The sequence below is a fragment of the Palaemon carinicauda genome, chromosome 30, assembly GCF_036898095.1.
Source record: "Palaemon carinicauda isolate YSFRI2023 chromosome 30, ASM3689809v2, whole genome shotgun sequence".
NCBI classification, from domain to species: Eukaryota; Metazoa; Arthropoda; class Malacostraca; order Decapoda; family Palaemonidae; genus Palaemon; species Palaemon carinicauda.
In genome coordinates, this window is record NC_090754.1 from 97,154,487 (window position 1) to 97,166,689 (window position 12,203).

Sequence of the window (12,203 nt, forward strand, 5' to 3'; positions counted from 1 at the left end):
ATTTTATGGCGCCGCTGTTCATGTTGCATGCTTTATTTAGTTAGCCAGAACAGCCTTCTCCGGTCCTTTAACTAATTAATATTATTAGTTATTTAATAATACATGCGTCCCCTGTTGATATACGATATCCTAGAGGGAAACCTTTAGGGTACTCGCACCAGAAGTTAGAATTCTGTGATAACCTTTAGTTTAATTCTCTAGGAATATCCACTGTAGTTAAATATACCCTAGGAAGCTACTGAAGGAACCTTCCATCAGGACGTCATGGCTATCTCACCCAAAAATAGATTTTTCGCTTCGCTCAAAATCCGTTTTTTACTAATATTGCGAGTCATGAGAAAGTGTTCGTTACGTTGGGTTGTTATGACTAGATTGGTATTGGCAATTTAGACAACCATTAACGCCGTATTTTTTTTTGCTGTGAATTATATGAGGAGATTGAAAATTTCATATGCATTATACATTTTGGATTGATCAGTGTTAATCGTTGCCACTAATTAAAAACATTTAAGTATGAAGTTTTATTTTCCACTAGTGATTTTTATTGAAAAATAATTTAAAGTGAAAATAAGAATTTTGTTAAGTTGTTGAGTTTCGGCAGTTTGCTAATAGTTGAAAGTAAAGTTAATAAATTGATTTTTTCCTATGGTGAAATTTTCGAGTTGTGTGTTAGTGAGTTTGCGCCAACATTGATAATAACGTTGTCGCACAAGGCGGCCATTTTGTCAATGATCGGGTATCCATTGATGGGTTAAACTAGTCTCGGCATTAATTAAGAATTACGTTGTCGTATAGGCGGCCATCTTGTTAATGACCGAGCAGCTAAGTTGAAGTTGTTTAAAACGAAAACTCTATGGGAAAGAATTTAATATAGTTGTGTTGTTGAAAATAATGTACATAATGCACTAAGTAATTATTAGGTAGTTCCTCCATACACCCTTACTTGGTCTATTTTCTCCTGTAGTGAACAGTTTAGTAAATTATTAACAATGTCAGACATAGAAATATCAGACGTAGATATGTCAGATAATGAAAATGAAAAACAGAAAAACGCATAGTGCTGGTCCTAGGACATTCTCAGGTAAAGAAAATGGAAAGTACCTTTGATGAAATAAATGAAGAGGAGGAAACCTTTTATTTTATAACACACTCAATAGGTGGTGCTACTTGTTATGATACATCTGAAGAAGTAAAGGGGTGTGAAGCAGAGGCAGTTGTGCTTTTTGTAGGAAGTAATGATATAGATAGTGAAGATGTAGAATCAACAAATGATATTAGAAATAATATCATAGATCTGGTAAATGATATCTCCAATGTGGTTGGAGTGAAGATAGTCTATATCGTTACTGTGGAACCCCGTACAAGCCTGAGATATGTAACCTACAGTATAATGAATATCGAAAAAATCGAAATAGGTTGAACCAAAGGTTACGTAAGTCATCAGGTTATTATATCATTAATAATGGTCTCACTGAAAAGGATCTAGGCCATGATGGAGTTCATTTAACTCAAGAAGCCTCTGAAACACTAACGAGAAGAATATATGATAGAGTCAGCAGTGATGCTGATTCAGGAGAATGCTAATAGCACAAGTGGACCAAGTGGGGTGGGGATGAGGGACTACGCATCTTACATTGCATTAGTTATAAGTTGTATATAATTATGGTGATAAGTTTTGAACTGAATTTCTCTTGAAGTGTGTTAATTGATTGCATTTAATGGGGTGGTTATATATGAAAAATTGTTGAAATTGTATATTCTACATAAACAGTTGTTTGTTGAAATTGCGGAAAATTTGAAAATGTATATTGGTTTTAGCTGGTTTGATAATTATCATTGGAAAAATGTCGGATAGAGAAGCTTTGGTGAGGTCACGAGGTGGTTAAAAGGGTGTAATCACCAAATGGATAAATAAGATAGACTCTACTATTGCTGCAGGTAATGTCAATACATTGTCTTCAATTAAAGATTTAATTATGAAACAAATGAAGACTGTGCACGACCTGAATGAAAAGATATTAGCCTTAACCACTGAAGAAGATCGAATGAAAGAGGTGGAAGAGCAAGCAGAGTATGAAGTAGTAATTGGGGAACATTGGTATAAGTTGATCAATGCCATCACAGCGATATCAGGAAGCGGTTCTCCTGGAAATCCTCCGACCACACCTAAGACTAATGTTAGATTGCCGAAATTGGATCTCCCACATTTTACTGAAGATGTGTTGGAGTGGAATTCCTTTTGGGAATTGTACAATGTGTCGGTTCACCAGCGAGGGGATTTAGAACTAATTCAGAAATTCTCATATCTGCAAAGTTTGCTCACAGGAGATGCTCTAAAATTGATTTCAGGATTTAAGTTGGAAGCTGCGAATTATTCATAAGCTATATCTCTTCTCTAAGTCACTTATGGGAAAAAGGATGAGATCAAACGAGTTCTAGTAAGAAGATTACTAGAAATGGAGTCTCCATCTCCTGATTCAGAATCATTGCAATCATTCAGAGCAAATTTTGAATGCTCGATCAGATCATTAGAGAGTGAAAACCTAAGAGTTGAATGAGCTCTACACTATTTTGTTTCATGGTAAGTTGCCTAAGAGTGTTAGTGAAACTGTAAAACGCAGATGTGGAGATGATTGGCTTGTATTTGACACATTTAAGAAATATCTAGAAGAAGAAATTCACAATCTAAGATCTTTCGTCTCAACAGATGTAAATAAACCTGGAACTCTATCAACAATATCTATGTTCACAGTGAATCAATCACAATCTGTTAGACCTAAGAATAAAGGAAATGTGAATAAATTTAGTTCTCAACAAACAAGAAAATGTGCGTTGTGTGAAGGCGAACACTGGTGGACACAGTGTAAAACTTATGCCAGTAGGGATAAGAAACTGAGTCGTCTCGGGTTTTTACGATTGTGTTTTGTGTGTGCATCAAATAAACAATATAGTGTAGATTGTGAAAAGCAAATTTGTGGAAACGGATGCAGATTAAAACATCATCGTGTATTATGTGATAAACAACAAACCAGCGAACCAAGTAAATCAACAACCAAATCAGCAAGTAAACCTAATAATAATGGTGTGCAAGTTGGAACACTTTCCGTAAGTGATCAGGGTCAGAAATCCAAACAGAGGTCAATTTTACCAGCAGCCACAATTGTGTTAAAGGGTAAAGGAAGACACTTGGTATGCCTTCGTGGATTATTGGACACTTGTGCGGAACGAACCTTTATCAGAAGGTCAGCACTTAAGGACGTACAGTATAGAACTAAAGGCATGGAAAAAATTGCCTTGAGGGGTTATTTGACAAGTAAACCTGTGAACGAGTATGAGACAGTTAGTATTTCCATACCTTATAAGGGTAGATTGATTATTATGGATTGTATTGTGGTAGATGAGTTACCAGAGCATACTAAGAAATTCAACGTTAAACGAAATTTGAAAACGTTGTGTAAAACCAAAATTTGTCTAGCGGACAAAGATTTCGATCTGCCTGTGGACAAGCAAGCACCCTTTGATATGTTGGTAGGTGTTGATAATGTCTATAACATATTACACCCCGGATTCAGAAAAACTGGGAAATTGATATTGTTACCTACCATATTTGGATATGTTGTGACAGGGTCCTGTAATGCTCCTCCAGTGCAGGAAACCCAGCTAACTGTGTTAAAGCTAGCAACTAACGAGGAAGTAATTGAAGCTACTCATAAATTTTATAGTGATATAAGGAATGATTTGGATATTTTGTGGAATTTAGATAAAGTAGGTATTGAATGCAATGAATTGGAAGAACATGATCGAAAGGTTCTAGAAGACTTTGAAAGTACCATTGTATATTCTGAAATGGAGAAACAATATGTTGTGGCCTTACCATGAAAGTCTAATAAGCCAAGGCTTCCATCCAATTTTGGCATGGCATTGGGCCGGGTTAAACAACAATGTGCAAGATTTCAGAAAGATGAAGCCTACCTGAACCACTATCAAAAAATCCTGAAGGATCAGGAGGATAGGGGGTTCATTGAAAGGGTAGATAAAAACAATTTGGTTGAAAATTGTCATTATCTAGCACATCATAGTGTACAGAAAGATAGTGCCACCACTCCAATCAGAATAGTTCCTGGAGACAAGGTAAAAATGGATTGAGCCTTAACGACTGTCTGTGGACTGGACCACATACTACGACAGATTTGCTCAAAGTCTTATTGCAGTTCAGGACTAACAACTACGCCTGTATTAGTGATATAGAAAAAGCGTTTCTTATGGTGTAATTGAGAGAAGAAGACCGCAATTACACACGGTTTTTATGGTTGAAAGACCCAACGGATCTAAATAGCGAGTTAATCATATATAGGTTTAGGGTGGTATTGTTTGGTGCTACGTGTTCTCCGTTTCTGTTGAATGCCACTATTAAATCACATCTGGTAGCTGTTAGAAAAGATACGAGCTGTACTAAGATGGTGGATATGATGAAGAAGGAATTATACGTGGAGAACCTTCAATTTACCTCCAACAGTGAAGATGAATTGATAAACTTATTTTTTGGCGCAAACAAAATATTTGCCCAGGCGCACTTGTATTTAAAGGAATGGACTAGTAATAGTGATCTTTTGAATACTGTCGCGTATGCCTATCATAGAATCAGAAGAGGAACAAACCTATAAAGTCTTAGGCCTAAATTGGAACATCTCTAATGATGAACAAACAATAACACCTAATCATCTTAAGACCGGTCAAACAAAACGTGAAATTCTAAGTACAATTGCCCAAATTTATGATCCTTTAGGAATGCTTATCCCTATTACGATACAAGCTAGAATATTCTTACAGGATTTATGGAAACAGCAGTTGAAATGGGATGATCTACTTTTAGTTCCTTTATTAGAGCAGTGGAATGAGTTGTCCAAAGACTCAGAGAAAAGTCTCAGTATTTCCTTCTCCAGAGGCACTAATCTGGAGGAAGTGGATTATCTCCACATTTAATGTGATGCAAGCATAACAGCTTATGATTGTGTGGCCTATTGAGCAAGTGGTAAAACTTCGTCTCTGATTATGGCAAAGGGTAGAGTAGCACCCATTAAAGAGTTGACTGTACCTAAATTAGAATTAATGGCTTTGTTGTTAGGTGCAAGATTGTGTGAATTTATAATTGAAACTTTTGAAGAAAATAAATTTGAGAAAATAATAATTTGGTCTGATAGTAAAGTTTCCCTGGGATGGTTAGTGACAAAGAATAATTTGCCAGTATTTGTGAAAAATAAAGTATTGGAAACTAAATCTATAACTGCGGGATCATCTTTTCTTACGTCCCATCTTCAGAAAACCCTAGTGACTGGATTACTAGAGGAAAAAGGACAGAAGAAGTAAGAAATAACTCCTTTTGGTAGGAGGGACCTCCCTGGTTAGAATCAGAAAACCACACCAATCCTATTGATAGGACATGGGTGAAAGAAGCACAAGCACAGGATGAAGTTATTCAAGTCCATCTTGTAGGGAACAGTGAAAAAACCCATCTGCTGAACTGGGAAAGATTTAGTAGAGTGGATAAATTTTGTAAAACTATACCTTGGATAAGGCGATTTATTCACAATTGCAAATCAACTGGCTGCAGAAAAATTGGAAGTTTAACGCTGGAAGAACTTCAACAAGCTAAAAATAAAATTATTATCCTCTTACAAAAGGAATACTTTCCGGAAGAATATAAAGCTTTGGAAAAAAGGGGTAAAGTTTGAAAATTGACATTAGTACAATTGAATCTCTTCTTGGAAGAAGGTATTATAAGATGCAAAGGAAGATTGGAACATGTCGCACAGGCGGAGGAAATAAAATTCCCAATCTTACTGCCGAAAAGTTGTTTTCTCACAAAATTGATAGTAAGGGAGCATCACTGTTTACAAACTCACATGGGAGTAAATGCAACCGTGGCAAGTGTGAGACAGGAATACTGGGTCCCACAGCTTCGCCAATTATCCAAAAGTGTAATTCATCATTGTGTAATCTGTAAGAAAACACAAGGGAGACCCTACCGTGTAAATATTGCTCCACCATTGCCAGAATTTCGGGTGCAGAGAAAACAACCCTTTAGTGTTACGGGGGTAGATTATACAGGAGCATTATTAACCAAGGAGAAACATCAAAATCCTAAAAAAGCCTATATTGTGTTGTTTACTTGTCCAGTTACTAGAGGAATCCATATCGAATTAGTAAAAGATCTGTCCTGCGATTCGTTTCTTATGGTGTTCCGAAAGTTTTGTAGCCGTCGGGGATTTCCTTCTTTAATGCTAAGTGACAATGCTACTACCTTTGTATCGACTTCAGTTTATTTGAAAAACATGGCAGAAAGTCCCTTAGTGCAAGAACACCTGAATGCTATCAAATGTAAATGGAAGTTCATACCAGCCAGAGCACCTTGGTTTGGAGCTATATGGGAAAGATTGATTGGTCTTCTGAAAACATGTCTAAAGAAGGTAATAGGTCAGGCCTTTCTCGGCTTTAGTGAACTTTCCTGTATTGTGACTGAACTTGAAGCAATTATTAATGACATACCCCTAAGTTATACTCCAGGAGATCTAGATCAGTTGGATATTCTGACGCCCAATCATTTGATTTTAGGATGTAAATTGAGATCTTTCCCTAGGGAAGTCATAGATTGGAAAGATGCAACTAATGACCCTCTATATGTAGAAAATAAGGATGTTGGAAAGCGATTTTTGTACATCACAAAAAAAATGTGATGACCTGTGGAAAAGGTGGGAGAAAGAATATTTAACTTCTCTCCGAGAAACTCATCGGGTGGGAATCAGACACGAATCTTGGCCCAAAATGGGAGATGTTGTGTTGATACACGATGAAGGACCGAGAAGTTGTTGGAAGCTCGGTCAAATTGTCAAATTACACGTGGGACCGGATGATGTCTTGCGCGTGGTTACTTAAAAAACCCCACAAGGTCAAGTAATGAGACCTGTTGTCAAGCTATATCCTTTGGAATTATGGCAAGAGACTGATGTTGTCATATCTGAGAAAACTGATAACAAGAGCACCCGACGGAGCAGGAAAACAGCACGGGTGGCTACTGAGGCCAGAAGAGCCCTCATTCAAGCGGGACAATTATAACTGTAAATATTGTTTCTGTTTGCTGGGAGTGTATCGTGACTTAAGATGGAATCACGATAGTGCATTTACAAAGACCAGTAAGCAGTCATTTATCTTTTATTTTGTAAGGGAAATATTATGAACATTATGCAGTGTGAGATGCATAGAAAATTATAATTATTGTATTAAATTGTTTGTCATAACATAATATTTCTTTTTGTCGAGTGTTTTTTGAACAGTAAAGTACATTCAATAGTTGTTTGACTCTAAGCAATCGTTAACGAGTTGTTAAAGTTTTTTTTTGGTGAATGCGGGTCGCGCATGCGTGGATCGTCAGTCGTCTTTGAGTGATTTGACTCAGAATCGAGTTAGTACTGGCTCACTTACGTGACTGTGAGGGTCATAGTTACCCTACAGTATCTTAGGGGAGGGAAGGAATTAACACACCCACGAGAGGAATTCTTATCATCATGGATTAAGCTAAGTCAAAATTTTATAAGTGTTTTGTGATGTTAGTGATATTGAAGGGCATGCATGCACGTTAGATATCGTTACTAACAGACATTTGTAAAATAAGACTATACTTCGGGTTGCCGGATAGGAAATTTTACAATGATAGTTAAGGTTAGTAATAAATATGAATAACCTTTCCTGGTCAAATAATGATTTAAACACAACGCAATTTCTCGATTTATTGAATGAAAGGAACAGAAAAGAATCCTTGAAAATCTGTTGAAGAACCTGGGAATATGTAATCCAAATTGGGGTAAATTTAGGTTTCCATATTTATTGAAGATTCTATATGTTTACTATTTTGGATTCTTTGTGAATGGAGAGCCTGACTCTCCTCCCAATAGTTGGTAGAAATTACTGTGTACAAATTGGAAACTCTTATTCATCATATGAACCGTTAAACAGAGGGGTACCCCAGGGGAGTGTACTTGGCCCAGTCTTATTCTGCATCTATACTATTGGTCTATCGAAAATACTACAAAGGCGTGGCGTGAAGTTTAAACTATTTGCAGATGAGACACAATTTTACTTCTCCGTAAATTATATAGATGACACTACTGTGGTAAAATACTGGGGAATTTACAACCACATATATTAACCTTTTTACCTGTAAACCCTCTTGCACTAACTTCGCACGAGGCCAAGTTACATAACTGAGAAACACACTTATTTTGGATACATCTGCCGTTTACTTTACCTTTGATTCAAAACTATATTTCTTGCACTAATTCTTTTGGGGGTGATACCACACGGGTTCACAAAGACTCAATTAAAAAGTTTGACATATATTTAATACTTAAAGTACACAAACAAAAATCATCAGAGTTACGTTAAAGAGCGAACATTAACATTACCACAAATGAAAAAAATTTACGTTACTTGATAAAAATTAAACAAATATCAAACGGGGTTACAGAGTATTCTTATAAGAACATTGCTGCAATGATGCGATGGTTCACGAGGTGATGATGGCGGTCGGATTCAGGAGAATATCTTCTAATTACTTGCCTTTTGGAGTTAACTGCTCAAAGAGGCCTAGATTCACCTTTCAACCCTGGAAGAAAACTCAGGAGGAGTATATTGCATAGCACAGTTGTCAGATCTACAAAATTACAGGGTTACGTAACATAACATCAATTTAAAGATAAACATCAAGTGCTCTAATCGTAACCCAACATACACAAAAAAAAGGGTTTCGTCCAGAAGGCAAGTTTAAATTACTGGCATGTGCCCTTACAATAATCAAACAACATATATAATCTCCACAGGAAGAAGTTTGACAACAATGGGATGTTACGTCATTTTATCTGATCTAGATGGATAAAATTTGCAAGAAAGTTAGCTTATTACTTTAGATATTATTATACTAATTCATACAAACTCATTGATATAGTTAATATGATAAAACTACTTCTGTGGAGGAAAATAATCACATTTAAACATATATTCATAGAAACTGGGAAATACATTAGAAAACGAACACTCTTAAAACTAAGAATACTTTTATTCAAGGGGAATAAATGTCAATTTTTGACATTCTCCCCCAAGAAGAATCATAATTAGAAATAATGCAACTGTACCCAAAATTCTAAATCAAAACATACACTTAGAGTACATCCATAGAAATTAAATCCTTTCTCTCTTGATCACAGCGGATTGCTGCTGCACGCCGAGGTCTCGCATCATTCGGAGGCACACTATCTGGCTCCTGAGTTTCAACACTATCAAATTCCCTCTCAGGCACCTCCAGAAGTACGATCTTCGTGATTGATCTCATGTATAGTTTATTATTCACTTTCACTTCTACAGACCTAATCACACCATCAGACGATGGAAACAGCTGGGTTATCTTACCCAAGGAGAGGAAGGATCTATAGCCTTTACTCAGATGATCTTCTAAGTCTACCATCACTATGTCCCCAACTTTCACATTTGCAGAGAGATTATTACAAGAGTTATTATGTCTCTCTCTCAAGGACACTAAATAGTCTCTTTTCCAAGAGTTCTCAAATTTCCTTAGCACTGATGATAGTCTCAAATATTGTGCTCTAAGATCACTTGAACTCGTGAAATCTGGGTCATCATTTGCTAAATTGTTAAGAGGTGAAATACAAACATTTCTCCCATAAAGTAACATGGAGGGAGTCAAAGCCTCACAATCTCTATCAGAGGAAAGGTAAGTCAGTGGTCGAGAATTTATCACAGCTTGAAACTCAACAAGTAGAGTTCTCAGCTCTTCAAAGGATACACGTTTGTGATATAAAGCCTTGGACAAACATCCTTTTAGAACACCAACAAGACGTTCATAAAAGCCTCCAGACCAGGGGGCTCGCAGTGTAATGAACTTCCAATTAACACCATTTCCTTCAAGGTATGACCTTACCTTTGATTCCTTCATAATTTCTTTCAGGAAATTATTAAATCCAACAAAATTCCGACCATTGTCAGATATAATCAGACTCGGCAGAGAATGATATGCTACAAAACGTCGAAAAGCCAGTAGGAAATCTGAAGCAGTCATGGAATGAGTCAATTCAAAATGAACTGCCCTGCTCGTAGTACAGGTAAATAGACACACAAAGACCTTCTCCTCAAAACCAGTCTCATGATCAAAAATATTAATAGCACCAGTATAATCAACCCCTATTGATTGGAACGGTCTATCATATCTCACTCGTTCTATGGGTAATGGTGGGGGAGGAGGCAAACACAACCCTTTCTTAGTTAACTTCTGACACAAAACACACTTTGACAGAATCGATTTGATTACTTGACGTGCTTTAGGTACCCAAAAGGTTTCTCTCAACAATACCAGAACAGAATTGACACCACAATGGTGATTATGTCTATGCAAATGTTCAACTATCAATACTGTTAAATAACTTCTGGAAGGCAATAACATTGGGCACTGAGTATCATAGGACATGGAAGCGTTTTTCATGTGACCCTGAGACCTTATTAGGTCTTCCTCATCAGCAAATAAGTTTAACTGATTACACAAATTCTTGATATCCATGGACACTCCATGTGAATTCTTATCACAGAGGTACATTCTGGTAGTAGAAAAATGTTGCCTCTGTTCAAAGAGGACAAGTGCCTTCATTTCGTTAACAACAAACTTAGAACCTTTACTGCACTTACTAAGAAAGAGCAAAATTGACCTCATGATACGTTTAAGCTTACTTAAATTACTGTAACGTGGGATGTCAATTAATGGGGGTGGAGGTTGTACAAACTTAGGTTCTGAAAGAATTCCATTAACATGCGCAGTTTCTGTAGCTAAAGATTGGGGGTAATCACCAGTTAAAAGCCATTTTGGACCATTCCACCACAAGGAATTTTGCGATAAATCTTTACTATTACTACCTCTGGATAGAATATCAGCTGGATTATCCTTAGAAGCTGTATACCGTAGGGGAAACTTTAACTCATTAATTTCAGTGACTCTGTTTCGTATATAGGAAATTTTACTACTATTGTTCTTCACCCAACAAATAGAAACCATGGAATCACTCCAGAGAGTGCAAGAACTCAATCTTAAATCCTCATTCTGCATTAATCTTCCAGCAAGTTTCGCACCCAAGGACAAGGCTGTCAATTCCAAACGCGGAATAGTCTGTTTGGGGTTTGGTGCCACTTTACACTTACTGACCAGTAAATTGCTTACACTTCTCTTGGAATCAGTCACATAGGCAGCAGCTCCATATGCCTTGTTAGAGGCATCACAAAATACATGTAAGTGGGAACATTCAGGATGTACAACAAACCTAGGAAACCTTAAACTTTCTACATTTCTAAAACACTTACAAATTTCTTCAAACCTTGAACATAATGATTCCGGCAAAGGGTCATCCCACCCGTAGTTACTCCACAAACATTTTAGAAAATATTTACCTCTCACCTGTATTGGTGACAATAATCCTAGAGAATCAAACATCCGAGCTACTACTGATAAAACCTTTCGTTTCGTTAAAGGTCCTTTATGCTCACAATTTACTTCCTTTAGTGACATCTCATCTTGTGCTAGATACCACTCTAAACCCAAAACGTTTACTCTTTCTTTGCTAACGTCTATGGTTCTGTTGAACTCTGAATCATTACTGACCCATTCTTGTAGAGGCATATTAGCGTCTTCAAGAATCTCACTTATTACTGGATACTCATCCATCAAGACTGACACATCCTTGTAAGTTTTACTAAAATTATCTACGTAGAAATTCTTCATCAGAGATGATGCAAGAGGATTATCATGTAAAGATAAATGATGCAAGAGAAAGGGTGAGCACGTAGCTCCAAAACAAACTACACAAAACCTGTAAGTTACAGTTGACTTCAAATTTGATGTATCAGTTATCCATAGAAATCTGCAATAATCACGACAATCAGGTGAAATGCCTATCCTTAAAAAGGCTTTACTGATATCTGAAATCACAGCTACTGGGTTTGTACGGAAACTCAACAGGGCATCGAAAAGTTTAGTAGATAATGAGGGACCAGTTAATAAACAATCATATAAGGAAAGTTCTCCTTTAGTCTTTGAAGAAGCATTAAAAACTATTCGAATGGGAGTAGTTTCGGAATCCTTCAATACAGCATGA

At 36.7% G+C, this 12,203-nt stretch overlaps 2 protein-coding genes across 2 annotated transcripts; both read left to right on the forward strand.

The window, feature by feature from the left end:
* The first annotated feature begins 1,976 nt into the window (after nucleotides 1-1,976).
* On the forward strand, nucleotides 1,977-3,879 carry LOC137623656 (uncharacterized). Its single transcript, XM_068354487.1, has 2 exons — nucleotides 1,977-2,356; nucleotides 2,622-3,879. The coding sequence occupies exons 1-2, from the start codon at nucleotides 1,977-1,979 to the stop codon at nucleotides 3,877-3,879; spliced, it is 1,638 nt and encodes a 545-aa protein (XP_068210588.1).
* Nucleotides 3,880-5,903: 2,024 nt separating this feature from the next.
* Nucleotides 5,904-6,734, forward strand: LOC137623658 (uncharacterized). Its single transcript, XM_068354489.1, has one exon. The coding sequence runs from the start codon at nucleotides 5,904-5,906 to the stop codon at nucleotides 6,732-6,734; it is 831 nt and encodes a 276-aa protein (XP_068210590.1).
* Nucleotides 6,735-12,203: the final 5,469 nt, after the last annotated feature.